The 20,455-nt window shown below is 41.5% G+C and overlaps 1 protein-coding gene across 3 annotated transcripts in view; it reads left to right on the forward strand.

The window, feature by feature from the left end:
* Positions 1–20,455, forward strand: part of sptbn4b (spectrin, beta, non-erythrocytic 4b) — a 91,802-nt gene that overhangs the window by 43,737 nt on the left and 27,610 nt on the right. For all 3 annotated transcript variants that reach the window (XM_074680411.1, XM_074680413.1, XM_074680412.1), the window contains exon 25: positions 4,400–4,546. In XM_074680411.1, the coding sequence (XP_074536512.1) occupies positions 4,400–4,546 (147 nt within the window). The remainder of the gene's footprint in view (positions 1–4,399; positions 4,547–20,455) is intronic.

Consider the following 20,455-nt stretch of genomic DNA (forward strand, 5'->3'; position numbering starts at 1 on the left):
ACATTCTTCATAACTAAATCTTCTTGAGCTCACTCTGCAGATGTTTTACCTGGATTCACCTCCAGGTCTGCTCCAGGAAAGGAGCAGGTGTAGGCCCAAAGGCAGCTGACTGAACACAGCGTGTCTGTGACACAAATGACAAATGAACTTTCCCTCTGTTTGCATTTCTGCAAGTTACGCTCAGTGTGGGAGAAATTTGTCTGTAAGCTGTTCAGGAAACTAAACTACATGTGCCTTGCAAGAAAAGTACGATGCACTCAAGTTATCAAACAGTTTAGAGATGATTCATCATTTTTAAGTATTTTGAATAATCACAGTCAAAATCAAGTTTTATTGCCTTGTACATTTGCAATTACAAAGAATTTGACTTGGTGTGTTGGTGCTAACACTTGAAAAGAAACTAATGAAAATGCAGATAAAATAAAGAAAAAGTTTAGATAAAGAATGTACAAATATACAAAAAAAAATATAGAAAAAAATGATAAAATAGAATAAAAAAAAATTAAAATAAAAAATAAAATGAAAAACAAAGGATAATAGTTACCTAAAAGAGGTCATGGGACGGTTACCTAATTTTTCATTTTTTAAGGAGACCTGGTTGTAATGAGGTATAACTGCCAGCTGGTGTTTGTAGGGCACAAAAAACTTCCATAATAACATTAAAACTGAGACAGCATCGGTGCCAGTTGTTGGTAAAAAAGTTGCGACGCTGGGAGATTTACTGCTGGTGCCAAGGAGTTCTTGGAGGAACTTCCTGAAAAATTGGACAGAAAATGAGACTAGGAACAAACTTTGCATAACTTTAAAAATGATACAACACAGGTTTCCTTAAAAAACGCTCTCCATGAAGCATCTAGACTGTAAATAGGGTGGACAGCATGGCTCTGCTGTTACACATTACAGACACGTCTCAAAGCAGTGTTCCACAAACTTTTTTACAGGTGACCCATATTTTTGGGGAAACAAGCCACGGCGACCCAATCCAAAATATCTCATCTGTAAATCAATTGACAGGAGAAAAAAGGTTCTTTAATTATGTTTCTGCATCATCTTAAATCTTTTGTACCAGCTAACAGGCCTAACATGTTTGACAAATGCATTACAGCTTTGTTAGGCCTGCACTCTGAAAATACTTACATTTTTACTCTGACGGGTTAGCCTGCCTGTTTTTCAGAATTGTATCCCAGTCATGTGATATTCAGGACAAGATATTAAGATGTGATGCTCATCTAGAATAAAGGTACCAGCATCTGTCCATGCCTCTTTTTCAGCGTGACGTCACTGCACAGCTGTAACAAGCTGTAACAGCTCTGTTTCTGCAGCTGGTTCCTGTCCAAGATCCAGCAGTGACTTTGGACTGTCAAAGTCAAAGGGGTTTTAAATCTGACTTCAAATATTTTTTTTTGGAAACTAGCGATCAAAGTAATCAGTGGGTCAGCTCTTTCATATGTGTGATGGTGACACAGTGACAGTGTTTTCCTCTGAGTGCTGTAAAACAGTAGGAAACCTACGGTGGCTTGGCTTTGGTTGTTTGAGTAGCGCCAGCTCATGGCTTCAGACCAGTTACAGTAAACATTGTGGTGATGTTCCTTTACGATGAAAATATAACCAGATAGGGGAGACTTCTTCTGGTTAACGAAGCATGACTTTCAAACTAATTTGGTGACCCATAAAAAATCTCTGGCGACCCACCTTTGGGTCAGGACCCAGACTTTTGAATAACTGCCAGCTGAGCTAAATATAAACAGCTACTAAACTACTTACAAACTGACAGTGTTACTTGATGTCACGTTAGCCTACACATACGTCAGAGCACTGGGCCGCCGATAGCACTACATAACTGCACTGATAAATACATTACCTCAGCGCATTGTATCCAGTAAAAAGATGTCTTGAACAAAGAAAATTTGTTTCCATCCGTTTAATTCCAAAACAAACACACACCTCGCTAAAAGTAATTTACGACATTGTGAAGAGACTCCGGGCCACAAGGTGGCGAGGGAGAGCAATTTAAACAGATCCTCCTCATAACTTCTTTTATTTTTGATTTCTAAGTCAGTGGTAAAAAAATGTTAAATGTAAAAAAATGAATGTACCAATGTAAAATCAAGAAGTATCTAAATCTATATGCATTGTAAAAACTTATCAAGATTTTTATTTGTTTTTATTTTAATATTTACGAAGACTGAACTTGGTTCTGTCCAACATCTGTCTCACCTTGAGGATTCAGAAATCAGGGTCTGTTGTTGATCTGGATCTGAGGCCTGCGCTTTAAATCTGGTCTGATGATGTCATGATGAGGCCACCAACCCCCCCCCCATCCTCCCTCTCCTTCATTCATGTCTCCCCTTCTCCCCGTCTCCATCTTCCCCTCACACGTCAGACTGACTCCTCTTCCTCCTCCTCCCCCTTCCTCATTCAGTCTCATTCATTCCCAACCCCTCCCCATCCCGTGTACCCAACACTCCTCTCCTCTTTTTACCCTTTCCATTTTATTTACACTCTTGGAGGGGGGGGGGCATCGGGCCGTGACCCTTAGTGACCTCTGCAGTCATGGGACCTGTCTGTGTGTGTGTGTGTTTGCTTGTGTGTTTGTTCAATCTTTCTGAGAGTGTGTGTGCATCCATCGGGAGGTGTGATGTGTGAATGTGTGAGGTGTGTTTACCGTGTCAGCTGGCATGTCTCTACCTGTCTGTGCAGTGTGTGACAGTGTGTGATAGCTCTGGAGGGGGCGTCAGAGAGACCCAGCTGTAAATCTGAATCACGCGCTCCTCCTCGTCTTACGATCGCAGCCTCTTTTCTTCCTCTCCCTCCTCCTCTGCTCTGTCTCTCTGCTTCACCACTGCAGCAGCGTCAGGCGAGCTGGAGACAGAGCGTGCAGCTGCAGAGAGGAGGAGAGGGATGGAAGAGGGGGTTGGTGTGTGTGTGAGTGAGTGTGTGTGAGTGTGTGTGTGTGATGCAGGGAAGGATGGAACAAAAGCAGCTGTGGAGGAGTCGTGAGCGTGGCTGCGCTTCACTGCAAAACAACAAAATCGCTTTTTGTGTGTGTTCCAGTTTTTCCTCCCCTTCACTCTCAGTCAGCTACCTGCGTTTTTAAGTCACCCTCCTCCTCTTCCTCTCCTCTTCCTCCCTCCTCCTCCTCCAGTTCAGCATCACTGGCCATAACTGGTGAGCCTGGAGGCGCTGCTTACATCCCTGCCCCCTCATCCTAAAATCCCAGTTGCTCCTCCCTCCTTTTCTCCTCCTCCTCCATCCAGCCAGGCTGCCCACTCTCCCACTCTCCCCCTTTCTCTTAACCCACGCGCTGAAGGTGTGAAGCAGGGGAGGGGCGCCCATGCACCGGCTCGCTGCCTGCCATTTTCTTGTTTTTGGTGGAATTTTTCTTTTTCTTACTTCTCCTCCTCTCGTCACTGATCCACCTCCACCCCTCCTCTCTCGGCTGGTTGTGGCGAATCCTCACAGCAAATAGAAACAGAGAGGAAGGAAAAGGAAGAAGAAGGGGAGCGCAGCCTCAGTTTGAAGGATCAAGCCCGTCTCCTCAGCCCGTTTTGTTGTTATTTACCCTCCTGCTCGGCGGTTTTCCTCCCGTGTCGCTGTCCTCTCGTCAACTCCACAGAAGGCACCGTCTCTCCTCCTCCTTCCCTCCCTCTCGTGCTCCATATGTCTCCGCGGTGAGGAGCGCTGTATCCAGCGAGGATGCGGAAACCAGCGGCTGCCTGCAGCTGCCACCGTCTCGTCGGACGCTCCTGCTAAACGCTGCCGGTAAACACGGTTAATGAATTTTACCGCTGGTCAGTGCAGGTAGAGATGATTCACGCAGGTGTGAGGATGCTGGACGCAGAAAGACGAGATGCTGATGTTGACCTGGATTTGTCGGTGAAGCTGTCAGCGCAGGCGTGAGGTGTTTAACCGTGTTTCTGTCACACGGACGCCGTCTGTGCAGGATGTGAAAGCCGTGAAGCTCTGTGTGTGTGTGTGTGTGTGTGTGTGTGAGTGCTGGTGGCTTCCTCTGTTGATGCCGCAGACGCTGATCGCCTGGTGTTTGTGTGTGTACATGTGAAGACTTGCCGCCATGCTTGTTGGTACACGTGTGTCAGCCTACATGTGCCTGCTGTGCGTCATTAAATATTCATGTCTGGAGGTTTGACCTTGTGTTTCTTCCTGTATGTTTCTCTGGTTTGTTTATGTGAAAACACTCCATCCTCCTGCTGTTTGGCTAATTAATAACACACGTGTGAGTTATGATAACAGCGTAAAAATGTGTGTTTTATAAGAACAAAAAAAGCTCAATGAGGAAGTATCAGCACACACACACACATGTAAATCTGAAGAAACGTCTGCCTCACACTGACCTCTCTCTCTCTCTGTGTCGCTGTTTCTCTCTGCCCCTTTCACCCAGCTCGGGGACTGGGTGTGCGAGAAGATGCTGATGGCGAGGGACAGCAGCCGAGACGAGACCCAGAAGCTCCATAAGAAATGGCTGAAGCACCAGGCCTTTATGGCCGAGCTGGCCCAGAATAAGGAGTGGCTGGACAAAATCGAGAAGGTGAGTTCATCTACAGTCTGAAATGAGATTATCAGTGATGATATTTCCCTGAATCTGTGGACGAAATAGCTAGAAAAGTGAGATCTGTGTTTTTCTGTGCTGAAAAGGATTGCTGTGATTTATTCTGTAGTGATGGTGGAAGCTAAACAGAAGAGTGATAGAGCACGAGCTAAAGGCTAAAAAGGCTAAACTGTTTGTGACTTTTTCTGTGAGCTGCTGTGGCAGAAAAATTTCCCTATGGGGGATCAATGAAGGAAGATTCTATTCTTTTCTTTTCTATTCTATTTTTTGCATCCTGGGGAAAGTCGTCTTGAATAGGGATGCACAATATATCGGTATCAATAATGGTATTACTCATTAGCTGCCGGCCATTTTCAGAGCATCTTGATCTTTCAAGACCCAAATAATATTGTTTTCTCTGACTATGTAAAAACCAAAACTACCTAAGAAGAGTGGACTCTCTTCTTTTATGTCTCTCTTCCTGTTTTTGATCCAAAAAAACAGACAAAACAGACTTTTTTTAGATCATCTCAGGCGCTCCGTTCTTTGATCCTCTCCATGATCTCTGTCGTCTTATCTCACGATTGCGCCGCTCTTTCTCTCTGAACTCGACCAATATTGATATCGGTAAAAATTGGTTAATTGGACTTAATGCACTTAAAAAATATTTCATGTAGCGTACTCTTAAACTGTGGTATTACTTTTTGATTTTAGTTCTTGTAGGCAGAGAAAATAGCCTTTGAATTTGGTACGGTCTGTCCCTGTTAGCGTCTATTTCCTCGTCACCATCGATTACAGTTTGTGTCTTACTGAGGGAGAGGAAACAACTTTCTACTGTATCTAATGTCCTTAGTGGTCACATAGAGCTCATACAACCTCACTTCAAAAAAACTGAACTATCCCTTTAATGTCAGATATCGTGTCTGCCAAAATTTTCATATTGGTGAATCCCTAGTCTTGAACAAATAAAAGTAGTGTTGAAAAGAAGAAACATTTGCACATCTTGGCAAAAGTCATGTTCTTATGACAATGGGGGGATAGTGCTCATGGGAAATGGAGTCTTTATCCCGAAAACCATTAGCTTTTCCAGATAGTCCCCCTAAGCGCCTTTAATAATTTTAATGTCTTTTTTTCTGTGGACTACAGTGAAGTGTTGCTGCTGAGAAGAAGAAAATTACCAGTATCAAGCATTTTCTCTTGCTGTTGTGATTCCTGTTTGTCAGATATTTGCAGAATTTTTTGCGACGGTTTCTGTTCACAAAGCAAATTATCTTGTTGCTTGGACTGGTGCCTTAGAGACTTGTTTTGCTTTTACAGATCACCCCGTTGAGCATCACGTTCCTTTGTTGTGCATCATTACATCTTATTTTTGTCAGGATCTGTCACTGAAATTTGTCGGGCATCTTTAGGTAGAGGGGCACCCAGACTTTAGGCTAGTTTGTCCTCCACAATTTGTAAATAAATTCATATCAGGTGGCTCCAAGGCTGGAAAGAGGCTAGAAAAACAAATCTCAGGTATAGAGGAAGGGGATATATTAAATAATCTCTATATATTGAGGGTTGTTGGACTTGAGATGAAATGACTATATCGCGACCATTGAGTACAAACTGCCACATAAATGTTTTGGATGTAGGTAATTCTCTTTTGAGTTTCACTTCCTTCACTTTTTGCTGGTGCTCCTGTTTCGCCATCATTTTAGGCATCAAAGGGTTGAATTTTATTTTTGAATTTATATTTTTACTTACAGAAGACGTAGTATATTGAGCTGTATATTGTGTATCGTGATATAGCTTTAAAATCTTGAGATATTGATTTAAGGCCATATAATGCAGCCCTACTCAGATATAATTGTTAATTGTGAATCATGTTGATGTATATTCTAGCAAGCTAGCTTAATGGGCTAGCAGTCAGCGATCTTGATTTTATACAAAGATGAATTGTACTAGCTGTTTTTGGATCAAAACACCAAAGGCTGAACTCAACACTTTAAAAAAAAAAACCTTGGGAACGATGGTACTCAAATTTTACAAGTGCTTTTTAAATTACCGTAATGCTTCCAATATATGGCGAGCCTGAAAATTCAAATGGCTCCTTAAAGAAGAAAAGACAAGCTTTGCAGCCTTATCAGGGGTATTACGGTACTGTATAGGAATCAGTGTTGAGTGATGCTCCATTCTCATACTGTAACTCTTCAACTGAACCTGCTCGTGAAAAAAATTAAAACAGTTTCTTAAAGAAGAGATGATTCTTCTGAGGCCAAAAAAAGGAAAGTTACAGGAGTCATTATATCAAACATCTTTCTAAAGTCATTTTATGAACGTTAACAAAGTAAAAAGGACAGGCAGAAAAAGTCACAGAGGTATTGTTGAATCTACAAAGGTGAGCTGTAGTGCCGCCAACACAGGACAGACTTTAGCCCAGTTATTCACCAACTTTTCCTACAGGTAGATAAACTTCTTGATCATATTGTACAGAGCTGAACTGTAGAAGCTGTAAAACCGGGGAAAGTCCAGATTTCTGATCCTCATTGAGTCACGGTCACACATCCTGTGTGTGTGTTTAGCCTGTGTAGGTGATAATTGAATGACATTTGTAGTGTTGTAATTAAACCACAGAAGGCTGGAGATGTTAGGTCGCCGTCAGTCATAGATAGATTATTTCCTGCTTGTTGTTTTCTGAGCGATCTGCAAATGTTCGCGCAGGGTTGAGGCTAAATCTGGGTCTTGTGCGGAAATGCTTTCCTGAATATATTAAAGTGGAAATCCTGCTCTCCATCCTGCTGCCATGGTGTGTACAGTTGTGGTGACATAATTTTTTAATCCTCTGCAGTCTGGAGGTGGGAAGGGCAGAAACTGGACGTCTAATCACCGTACGCCTGTTGCTTAGAGCCCTGCTTTTCTCCGTTCTCTTACTTCTATATTCGTCCCTGTGTGAGACCACACCGTGGCCTCAGCTTCATTTATTTAATGTGGGTGTATGATGAGCAGAAACAGGCTGACTGATGTGTAACAGTACACACACACATGCAGTGCAGAGAGGCTGTTTCCATTATAGATTCATGGGTCATCTGCCGAGGCAGAGTTGGGTTTCTGGAAAATGCTTGCAGCAGGGAAAGAGACGGAGGACACAAACTAGAGCATCAGAAACATAAGAGTTCAATGTATGGTGATTAGAAAAAGATGATAGCTTTCTTATAAACATATATATGAATAATAAATGTAATGTTATTGTTTCCACAAGTTATTTTTTGATTATTGGCAGGAGCTGGAATAACAGAGCTGCTCTTGGTTGTCTATAAAAGATTTTATAAGAGAGCCCGTTGTTTTGTTTCTACACCTACAGGCTGAAGTTTGAGAACAACAGCCGTGCTCCTTTGTTTACATCTTTGGATGTAAGTCTGCAGTTTGGCTGACAGTGAAAAACAACAACAGCCTACTCAGCTCTGATCACATCCAACACGATTCAAACAACACAGACATCTGAAAACACCCCTGTTTGTTGTGGATATATTTTTTGGAGGTTGATTATTTTCCTGTTTCCCTATAAAAAAGTCTGAGTTGCCACGAATACTTTGTTTTGCAGAACCCAAAGTTTAGGTTGTGAAGTGTTGGACCGTGGAGAAGAAGCTCACTCTTGATTTACAGTATGAACACAGATTGTGAAAGCGAGGCCTTCTTCTGACCTTTTCAGTTTTACACACAACAGTTAACCCTGATGAGACCAAAGACTGTATAAAACATGGACATAGCCTCCACGATGTCGTCGGTCTGTTCCTGATGTGGTGAAATGAAGCCAATCTGTGTGGACACTGCCACATTGGATATGACGTTGGCTTCGAGTTTCCTTTCGAACAGCTACAGGGCACCAATCAGTCAGGTGACCTGAGCTGTGCGTCTCTGATTAGACAATCAAACGATCCTAATAACTTCTAAACCGCCAAGTTAAAAAAAAATTCACTCACCGTACAGTGTGTATGGATAGAGAAATCAGTGTTTCAGACCCAAGCTGTTTGTTGAACAAGGCTGTAAATATGTTTTTTAAGTTCCCATATTCTGCTCCTTTTCTGCAGTTTAATATGGATCATTGATGTCTTCATGAAATGATAGTAACATGTTTTGGTCCAAAAAGCCAATAAATCAAGCACAGCAGCATTGTTTCCAGGCTCTCATAGCCCCTCTGTTCAGAACGCTCTGATTTAGTGGGCGTGGCCTTCATATGTAAATGAGCCACCGCTGATACCACCCCGCTTTTCAGCGTCACTGAGAGCGGCGCCACGAGCTCCGAGTACACAATGTTTAGAAAACAGAGAAGCTTGTTTACCGTCACATTACAGGCTAAAACAACAGGCTAACAGCAGCTAAAGTTAGCATCCTGAAGCTAATACAGAGACAGGGGGGGCACTGAGGAAAAGCTCTTCCATCTGCTCCACAGCACACAGCATTTAAAATACTCACATTTCCAGGGTCCCAGGTTTGTTGGAGGATGGTTGGTAATGCGCCTGGATTCAGGACCAGTCTATTGGCTAGCCCTCTGTTGGACTGTCCAAAGTTGGAAAAGCAGTCGGCCGTGGAGTGACTAGCACACACATGCACAGTTTTACTGAGTGTAGCTGGCCACATTTCCTTGATAAATGAACTCAAGCCACTTAGTCTGTCTTCCTCTGAGATGGAAGCTTGTGCATGGAACTATGTGGCTGTTTACAGCCAAAAACAGAGCAGTGATGGCTCTTCCAACCTTCCTCCTCTCCTCCCAGAGAGATTTCTCTCCAGCAGCAGGGAGAGGAGTGGGTTCGGGGGTATGTGCTCCGGTGGACCAATCAGGTCAGACTTGCTCCTGATTGGTCAAAAAAGGCCTGACGTCGGCAAATCCCCCAAATCCAAACAGCTCGTTTTAGGTCAGGATTTTACATTCACAAGCACTACTAAATACAGGTGTGGTCATTAAATATCACATTTTGTGGGCTGGGAGGAAAGACAAAGATTCACAAATTCCACTAAAAAACTTAATAAAGTTATTTTTGCACAATATGGGACCTTTAAGGTGTCACAAAAGGACAAAAAAGTCTTGTAATTTCTCTTAAAACACTTAACGATTTAAATTTTGGATTTCAGAGTGTTTCATGAAGACTTAGTTGAAGAGATGAGCTCAGATCAGGGTCATGTAACAGAGTGAGCTGTGTTTTCTTCATGTGTCGTCCTAAAAACGTTAATTTTAGTATCTGGCTCCATCGGTCTTGTCTCCTGCTCCTGGGTAGCAGACTGCAGTCACACCAGGCTGCCGTGTGGTTGGCAGGTACATAGACGGAGTTGAGCCTCTGAAGTTGTTGGTGGCAGCCATGATCATCCCATAAGCCCGCTCTTGGCCGTTGCTTGGCAACTTTTTTCTGTCTTTCTTGTTTTTTTTGCGATACATCATTGAAAGAATCTGGCGTGTTATCCTGGCAGAACTTATTTGGATTTGTTCACTTTGCTGGATGGTGTCAAAAATATTGTTTTACCAGTTTTCCCTGAGCTGGAGCTGAAAAATAAACTAGCTGAAAAATTGAATTATTATTTCTGTTATTAATTTCCTTTTTACTGCAGTATCTGCAAACAGGGTGCAGACTCTGTCCTGGTTTTGTCTCTGCTTTGTCCTCTGAGAGTCTTGAGTCTATTTCTGTAATCGGGTAAGGACCCTTCTCTCCGTGAAGGACTGTGTAAAGCACATTGTCTGTTTTCAGGGCGCGTCTGCCATCTGTGAGAGTTTCTGCTTGTGTTTGACTGTAAACAGTCGGCATAAGCTTCATCACAGTTGAAGCTCTCGTGGCGACGTTTCCTCCTCACAGAGTCTTTGAATCTGCAGCTCTCGTTGCTTCACCTTCACCTGTGGACCGGCGCCGATGTCGGCGATCACGTTTCCCTGTGATCAGGATCCGGGGTGTTGAGGGAGACCCCAGCTGAGGTGGCTTTTTTGGTTCATTGTGATGCACACAGTGTGCTGTGTCAGTTTCTGCTGTGACGTCAAGCATCCAGCAGCTGCTCGTCTCCTCTTCCTGTGCTTCAGGCGGTTGCCAGGCAACAGCTATCCCATCCCTTCTCCCGTGTCTTCCTGCCTTTCCGTGCACTGCTCACGTGTGAAGGTCATTCCTCCCTCCTTTCCCCCCCCATCTCTATGTCTCTTTAACTATTTCCCCACATGTGTGATCTGCTCCTGTCAGAATACAGGTCAGGTCTGAACAGGAAGTGATGTACGAGGCGCTGGGAGAGGACGGAAAGCTGCTTTTAGAGCGCTGAGATTTAGCAGCGCTGGGTGTTAATGTGTTGTATTATGGAGCCTGTATCTGAACGGCTGAGGTTTGCAGTGTTCTGACTGTGTAATGCATCGACCAATCAATACCTCTGCTGTTCTGTGGCTGCAGGATCTCTGAGCCTCATAAGCAAATTTAAAAATGTGTGTGTGTTAAATCGTGATGGAGAAGCAATGACAAAATGTGCACCACGGATTTTCAGATTAACTTTTTCACTGTAAACCAAAGAGATCCTGATTGTTTCTATATTTAGAGCTCCAGGCGTCTACGTAACAGTCGTCTGTTGCCCGTTCAGACATGCCTGGTCAGTCTGTGGCGTCTGTGCGTAACTCTGCAGTGATTCCTCCCAAACAGAAGCTGCTGCCTGTTCTGGGCGATTTGCTTCAGCTGCAGCAGCTTGTGTTTGTTTGTGTTTGCGAGAGCGTGGGGGAGTGTGTGAGTGCACAGTGAAAATGGCCTCTTCCCAATGCAGTCGAAATCCTTCAGGGGATTTGGTTTCTGTCCCCTTTTCTTCTGTAGTGCTCGGAGATTAATTGGCCTCGTTAGCTCATTAAGAAGAACGACGTGAGGCTCTGCTGTCGTGGAGTGTGGCTCACTTTATCACACGTTAGGAAAGAAGTTTGGGAGAGGAATGTAGGAATGTAGGAATGTTTTATCCTTTTTTAAATTTTTTAAATTTGTTTTTGGTTTGACATTTGTTGTTTCTTTTTTCTCATGTTTCTTCCTTTTGGCTTTTTGAACACAGTCTGTGATCTCAGCCTCACCTCACTTTTATCAGGACTGAATCTGTTTCTTTCTACAATTCTTCAGTTTCATGTAGCAAACACTTTTGTCCAAAGCAACGTACAACACAAGCAGGAATTTAGATAGAAGATAGAAGGGAAAACCTAGTTAGTGCGACAAGTTATTTGGCTGCAAGTGCCGCCATAAAGTACAAGAAGATTTTTTTTTTTTTGATGTACAGTAATGTAGCTAGGGATGGGTACAGAATTAGGTACTTTTATAAGTACCAACCATAGCCTGTCAAAAGTACCTAGTACCAATTCACATAAAACCAAAAAGTAACATGTTAAGTTACCTAAATGCATCCTTGTGACTGTGAGGGAGTGGAAGAGTAGGAGATTTTCCACGCTGGACATGAACACAGCATTAAAAGGTTATATACTAAAGAAATAATATGTTGAGTTGAAAAAGATTTATACTTTATTATTAAAAAAATTGATATTTTTACCCCCTAAACACAAAAAAATGCTATTACCCTTGAGTACCGGTACCAGGCATCAGTACCATATCATTTCAAATGTGAAAGGTTCCCATCCCTGAGTGCAGCCAACTAACCACAATTAATTTTCGCTACAATATACTTTAAACTTCAACAACATTCTGTAATAAGTGCTGAAAATTGACTAAGAGCTGGGTCTTAAGCAATGTTCCCACCAAGCAGACCGGTTCGGTTCAGTTCGTCTTGGTACGTCTCGCACATTTTGTGGCGTTACCACTGACTTATCCCGGGACAGATCCCCAAATAACCGAAACGAGCCGTCCCACTTTTTGGGACCCTTTCGTCTTGGTGCCAGGCTGACCTTATCTGCTCTCAGGAGGTGGAGCTACAACACTGCAGACCGTTGATTGGTCGAAAGAATTGTCACTTCCTGTGCGACAGCTGCTGCATTTCTCCGGGCGGCACACAGACTTCTCTGAAACAAAGCTTGATTGTTCTTTGTATCAAAGAGCTACATGCCAATCACAGAGAGGACGAAATGCTGCATGTCTTCCATCGTTGTGTCGTGTTTTTCTTCTTCGTTGGATTTATTGGCAGGGTACACTGTGTTGCGCTGCTATGGTGTCACACTATTATTTAACAGCTGCGGCTTTTGGCATCCAGCTTACACGCCGCCTACCACGAGAGGGCACAGTTTGCTGTGGAAACGCAAACGGGATCAGGCTTAACTGTACCAAACCGTACTGAACTGAACCGGACTGCTTAGTGGCAACGCGGCTATAGACCTTCTGACTCCTTTTACCCCTGAGGACAAAGAGGAGAAGGCTCAGATTAAGGGCACAAGTGTTCCCTGAACAGATGAGTCTTCAGACATCTCTGTGGGTCGTATAGAGTTAGGTAATTTATTCCACCATTTGGGGACAATAGAGAAGAAGAGTCTGGCTAGAGATTCAGAGCCGCACTGCGCTGGGAGCACCAGGCGTCTTTCACAAGCAGAGCGTAGTGGGCCAGAAGAAGTGTAGACCTGGATGAGGGACCCCCTGTTTCTAGGAACTGAAAAACCTTGGTTCAATTTCAATCTAAGAATTTCAAATTGTATCTGTGTTAATTGATGCTATCCTGGGTTTCAGAAATGACCTTGAGCTGTTGAGGTAGGTTCAAATCTGCTTTCCTAGGGGTTGGAGAAAAAAGTATTTATTATAGTATCAGGATTTTTTGGTTAACAATATTGAATAGTGTTTTATTTTTGTTCAAAAATCTTTTTTTTTTATGTAAGTCCTTCATTTTATCAGGAATCAGAAACCAGCAAATAAGACTACTTTATTAATCCCAGGGGGAAATTTGGTATAACTATTGCTCTTTACATAATGCAACAGTTGGAATAAGATGATGAGGGACGTAAAATAAATAAGTATTAGGTATACAATAAAATAAGCAATTTAGTGTCAGTATGTACCAAGAAATAAGTACCAAACCAGATAAGAACTGTTAACATAAGAAGGTAGACAGGCAAGATGAACTATTCTGAACGGATATTGTAGTAAGTAAAGGTATCATACAGAATATTGCACTTAAATGAACTGTCTTTAACAGGGTATTGCGCTTAGATAAATCTGAAAAACTGTGCATTTTTGGGAAAATATAGCTCCTGATAAAGTCAGTAGACATCATCATGAAAAAAAAAACTAAAAGTCTGAAATATCGAGAACTCGCAATTACATCCCTCTCTACAAAGCAGTGTGTGCTTCCAGCCTGACCTGTTGTTTGTCCTGATTCTGCAGTACATGAGGAAGTGTGTGTGTGTGTGTGTGTGAGGGTGTCAAAGAAGGAGAAGGAGTGTGTTAGAGTGTGAGTGTGTGTAGGCTGTCGTGGTGTGATGTGTGAGGAGAACATCAATGGAGCTGTGATGAGACGAGCTTTCACTGAGAGCAAACTTTGCTCTGAGGTAGAAATCTCTCGTCATGTTTGCAGAAACAGGAGAGTGTGTGACGGAGACGCTGTCACAAGGCTGGGTGTGTTTGTTGGATCATGATCTAAATGTGCTGTACTTAAAGCTCCGTGTGTAAATGCTGAACACACTCCTGGAAGCTGAGCTGTCATGGACATGAGAGTTACGTAACGCTTTGTGAGGTGTAAAGTGATACGAGTGCTGAAGTTTAAATCCCCCAACAGAGCGCTGAGTAAAAACTCTGGCTGTCTCTGACACAAATTTCCCATCTGTAATTACCAGAGATGGACATATTGGTTGGTCAGACGATTAATGAGGTCAATAAATGATGAATTATCAGCACCAGGTCACCATAAATAAAATATGTCTGTAGACACTGCAGGCAGCCTTGTCAGTAGGTGAGACAATATGCTTTTCTCTGGATTTAATTAATTAATTTTATTTATATTTATTAATTAATTTATGTATTTATTTTTAATTTTATAATTATTCTTCAATTTTTATTTTTTGATTTTTAATTTCATCATTATTCTACAATTTTTTTTTAAAAAAAAATCATTATTCTACAATTTTTATTTTTTGATTTTTTAATTTTATCATTATTCTACAATTTTTATTTTTTTATTTTTTAATTTTATCATAATTCTACAATTTTTATTTTTTGATTTTTTAATTTTATCATTATTCTACAATTTTTGATTTTTTAATTTTATCATTATTCTACAATTTTTATTTTTTATTTTTTTAATTTTATCATTATTCTACATTTTTATTTTTTAGTTTTATCATTATTCTACAATTTTTATTTTTTTATTTTATCATTATTCTACAATTTTTATTTTTTTATTTTATCATTATTCTACAATTTTTATTATTATTTTTTCAATTTTATCATTATTCTACAATTTTTATTTTTTAATTTTATCATTATTCTACAATTTTTATTTTGTATTTTTTAATTTTATCATTATTCTACAATTTTTTAGGGTGCCTATTCGATTTAGATTGCAATTAATCAATATTTCCAATTTTTGTGGTTTTTATTTTGCTTTGCTTTTAGTTTAATACCATTTTTGATACAGGTATCAGTCATTTCCTGTATTTTTAATTAAAGTAAAGCAATAAAAACCATCTAGTCCATGTAAAATTGTTTTTATGAAATGTAAAAAGAAACTAATACCACATATCGGTAACTTCTAATAACGTTAAAAATGGCACGTAAAATACATTGAGTACCTTCGCCTTGGCCTCATTTTCTTATTCTCCCTGTAACATGTCTCTCAGTCAAACTGTACAGACGCCTTCTCTGTCTGCTCTGAAACCCCGCTGTTAAAACTCTCCTCCTTCCAAGATTGTCATCATATGCGGCAGAAGGTTTCAACATGAGTCCCTTTGCTCTATTTTCAGCCCGGTTTTTGTGAAAAGTATATATAGACTGTTTATTCTGGCAGGAGTTCAGACACTATTTGAAGGCGCACATGAAAATTGAAGCTGATGTAATAATGCTATTTCTGTGAGACTGTCTTTGATTTGTTTCAGGACAGTTAATCTTTAATTTCCTGATTACATTTTCATAACGCTGTTTAAGCTTAAAGTGAGTCTCTGCTTCTTCCTAACTCACAGAGAGGAGAGCAGATCAGGAAGGCGCAGTGAGGTGTAGTAAAGGTTTTTGTTTTTTCAGATATGTGTTCGGCTTCTTTCTGTCTCCTGGTTGTAGGGGAACTCTAACAGCAGCGTGGGGCTGAGGGGATCTGTCAGTAGATGGGCAACAGCGCTCATCTCTGCCTCAAGCTGGGCACCTTCTGGAAAATATGTCACCTCCAGCTGTGTGTGCATGTGTGTGTGTGTGGGCATGTGTGTGTGCTCTCATTCTGCTTCCTCTGAGCGGTGATGTGCTCCTGCTCTTGTACGACTCATGTTTGATAAAAGACGTTCTCTGTGAAGCCCTAACCTGCTAAAAGAAAAACATTTCTCTTTCTTTAGTGCGCCCTCGCCTCTTATTTAAGACGTGGATGTCAGACTGTCAGCAGCCTCTCAAAGGACACAGGAGAAAAACGTGATTCAAGGCTCAGTAGTTCGCGTACACGTATAGTTTCTGTCTGCTTATTGAGTCCCTGCTTTAAATCTTGATTCTCCTTCTGCGTTTGCACCAATCGCTGCCTTGTAGTCGGTAATTAAAAAGTGAAAGCTGTGTTCAACAAATGTTTCAGCTCTTTGTCAGACAACAGGACTGTTTCAGTGTCTGGTAAATATTGACACACGAGTCCAGGGCCTGACTGTGACGGACACACTGACCAGCAGAGTCGGTGGTGAGGAGCAGATGTCGGGTGTAACGCACAGATCAGGGTGCTGAGGGGGGGAGAGCCTGTCTATTCACATGGGTGCGTCCATCTTTTGGACTCGGGTCTTTGAGCCTGATAGTGTGAATGTGTCTTTGTCTGCTCCCGGTGTTCCAGTTAAAAGAGTGACCCTGTAAACTGGTGACCTTCAGCTGAACGTGTCAGAGGATATCCAATTTACAACAGTTTATATCCATGTCATTATCTCCTCATCAGCTCAGTATTTAATAACGATCTAAAGCTGTTTAGGGCTTTTAAAAACAGCTTCAGCCTATAGGGATGGGTACCTTTCACATTTGAAATGATACGGTACCAATGCCTGGTACCAGGCAATGAATATCGGTACTAAATGGTACCAATTTTTGGCACTTTTATGTGTGTATGTTGTAATAAATACTAATTTGTTTGATAATAAAAGCTCAAAGTTTGTCAATTTAACTTATTTATTTCTCAATATATAAACTTGCAATGCTATGTTCATGTCCAGCATGAAAAATCACCAACTCTTCCACTCCCCCACAGTCACAAGGATGTGTTTAGGTACCATTTGATTTTAAGTGAATCGGTACTTGGTACTCCGGATTGAATTTGGTCAATACATATAAAAGTACCTAATTCTGTACCAGTGGCAGCTGCTGGTCAGTCAAGGAGGGGAAGCTCATTTTTTTCCGGCCTACATCATAAATTTGTTTATTTAATTAAACGTAAATTCTACCCTCCATGCCAGCTTGTTAGCAGCTGGAGCTGTAGCTGTAGCTGCTTATTGGTGAAAAGAGAGAAGATCTTTAAACACAACGCTCGTCATTTTTAAGAAAGGTAAACTCGCTGGGGGTCGACAAAGCCTCCGGATCAGTCCAGAACAACTGACTGTAAAACTCAGAAGATGCTCTGGTGGAGGGTTATACTTCAAGATCACCGACTGGCTCATTTCCATAGGCGCAAATCCCGGGGGGGGACGCAGGGGTCATGTCCCCCCCTTCCATAAAGTTGTCTCCCCTAAAAAATCCAGTTGTAATTAATTTTCTAATAGTAAGGTTTTTTTTTCAATGGTGTAATACAAGTCATGCTACTTAAAACACAATGATTGACGAGTTTAACTATTGAAAGATCACACACACACCCCTCCCCGCGCGATCCTTGCAGTGGTTTGATCCAATCTATTTCTCCCGGCACGGATGCTGCAGCCGCGCACACACGCGCACACAAATAAACGCATACAGACAGAGCGGAGGGTCGCGGTCAAGTAAGTAGCTTTCACTGAAAGACTTATCAATCATAACTTCACTTGTTAAACAGACACACAGAGAAAATGAAAAACAAATGTCAACTCCTTTTTCCGAAGTCTGACAGTATGCTTTTTTTTAAAAAAGGCGCTGATTAAGCTTTCCATCCGATGTGGTGCGCACACACAGACACAGACTACAGAGCGCCAAGGATCGTGATTAAGTGCATTAAAACACTGAACAATTTATAAGTTAATTATCACACCGTTTGCTGCTGGCTGGCAAACAGCCTCTCCTCTATGATGCAAAGAAGGCTGTGACAGATAAGACAGACAGGTGACATGCTGACATCCTCGTCCTCTCATTTATGACACAAATATTAAAACTATTTAAGATGCCTCTAGTGAGATAGAGGCATCTCTAGTGAGATGTATGAATTCATAAATGAAGCCATTATTTATTAGAGTCTTATGTTCTATTCTAGATTTATTGATTTAAAAATAAAGTAGTTATGACTGTGACTTAGATCTTGAATAGATCCAGTTTCTAATTCCATTCTGACTGTTAATTTTAACCCCTTGTGTCCTCCAATTAAAATCAACACTTTTTTCATTAATTTGGATATAAAATACTAATTATTGAGTTCATAGTGTTGTGGATGTGTCGCTTCCACATTCATGCCAAAACATTTTTTCATGAACTAAAGGAAAATTAAATCTAGGCTGATTATCCATAGTTGGGACTAGTCACTGTTTAATATCACAATATGAAACAACACAGCAAAAATTATAGCATTTATTCTTATGTCCCCCCCTAGGAATCAGTCTCTGAAATTTCAGTTTATTGTCCCCCCCAACAATGAAACGGGATTTTGTCCCCTGCTCATTTCACTGTCAATCAAAAAGGGATTCGGCCTCAGACAGATCATCCAATCATCATGCAGAAGCCCAGCGTCCAGGCCAGCCCACTGCCTCATAGACCCCCAGAGACGCTGAGCGTCCGATGGGCGGGACAAAGCCCAGCGTTTATCCAATGACCGTCCAGTTTCCACAGTGGAACAACCCACTCTACGCTTCCCCGCTGAAGTCAGAAGACGCTCAGCGTCCGACTGTGTTAAAGCTCTGAGACGCTGCGGGGATGAATGAGAAGGAGGTGGAGCCAGTTACCTGTGATAGGAGCTGATTCTGAACAAAAGATGAAGGAATTCTAGCGCAGATTTTATCAATGAAATGTTCACACAGCAGAACATATCAACACTTTTTTTGGGGACATTTTAGGGGAAGCTGAGCTTCCTTTGCAGTCTTAGAGCAATCGCCACTGTTCGGTACCCATCTCTTTTAGAGGTGTGGAAAATAATGATACATCAATATATTGCAATACTTTGACCTGTGATAAAATGCCGATATTTCAACTCTTAATATCTATATTTTTTTCATGTTAAAAATTAATGTTCTTGGTGAGTTGGAAGTACAATACCTCTTCCACACCTCCACCGCAGTAGATGGCGCTGAAGAGCTACGCCGCTGTATGTTTCCCATAAACTGAATAATAATTTAATCCTGAAGCATATTCAAAATATTTTATCCCTGAACTTGATGATGTGGGTTTTGACCAGAATCAGAATCAAAATCCTTTTCATTGTCATTGCACAGTGTACAACGAATGTTGTCGTTCTGTTTTGTAAAATCCACCCAACAACAGGCCAAAAAACAATTCAGTCTTTTATCAGGAACTAAAAGTTCCCAGACCCTTTAGTTGAAACACAACTTTAGTGTCAGGAATCTTCTTCTTCTTCATCATAAAGTAACGTACCTTTGTTTGAAATAGGAATAAGGAGCATTTTCTGCATTTGTACTTTTTTTGAAAGTTGATCGTGCAGAGACAGGAAATGGTTTGAACACTTGAATATGTGAAGAAAATGTGGAAAACTCTCATGTTGTTTGTGAAAAGGTAGAAAAATGCAGCAGTTATGAGATGAACATGGGTTTCACTCACCCTCAGTTTGCTGCAGGATCCCAGCTCAGATTCTGTTTGTACGAGCAGAACCGTGCTCCAGTCCAAACCGCAGACTGAGTAAGCGTGAGAGTGGAGTTGCAGCTCTGAGCCCGTGGGTGAAGCTTCTCGAGCCCACGCAGCTCTCCCACTTACCGCAGAGGATGGAATACATCAGCCGTCGAATGAACACTGACGTAACACGTTAAGGCTGGAGTTAAAGGAGGATGAGGGGGTTAGAGCTGCCTGGTTCATCGCCATTGATTTGCTTCTATTTCTGTGTTAATGTGGTGATCACATGATCAGCCCAGAGATGTTTCACACATTTTCAGCTCAGTTAACCAGAGTTTTTGGCGGGGAATGAGAAATATCTATCTCTATTTATTTTTTTTTATTTTTGTTTTCCTCTGAATTCAAATCTACAGTGTTGTAGGATCTGCTTTACCTTCACTATGAGCAAACATTCACGTGTTTGACTGACATTATCGTCTTGGACACCAGAGATTTCCTGAGCCGTTGTCAAACAGCCGTTCCGGGGGTTTTGGACTGGAAATGTTTTAATCACCTCGGTGACATGCAGCTCTCCAGGTGTCTGTAGATTTGATCAAATCAGAGTGAGTCAGGCTCGATGTTGTCCTCTGTGGAAGATGAGTCACTGCTCAAACTTATTCAGACCACTTTGTGAAATGTCTCGGCACAGTCGGATGTTACCGCCTGTCAAACACAAAATGCTGGGTTTTTAGTCTTGAAAAGATGGGTTAGAATATCCAATAAAATCAGCCATCAAGAAAATTAAATATTCTTATTTTGATGGTATTAATTCTACCTGACAGAGATAAAAAAGGAACAGATCCAAATGCAGGACAGAAAAGGTGGAAAATCTGCAGAGCTTTGAGCT

The sequence above is a fragment of the Halichoeres trimaculatus genome, unplaced genomic scaffold (genome assembly GCF_033239565.1).
Source record: "Halichoeres trimaculatus isolate MK-OKI-2021-1 unplaced genomic scaffold, fHalTri1.1 fHalTri1_scaffold_9, whole genome shotgun sequence".
In the NCBI taxonomy this organism is placed as follows: Eukaryota; Metazoa; Chordata; class Actinopteri; order Labriformes; family Labridae; genus Halichoeres; species Halichoeres trimaculatus.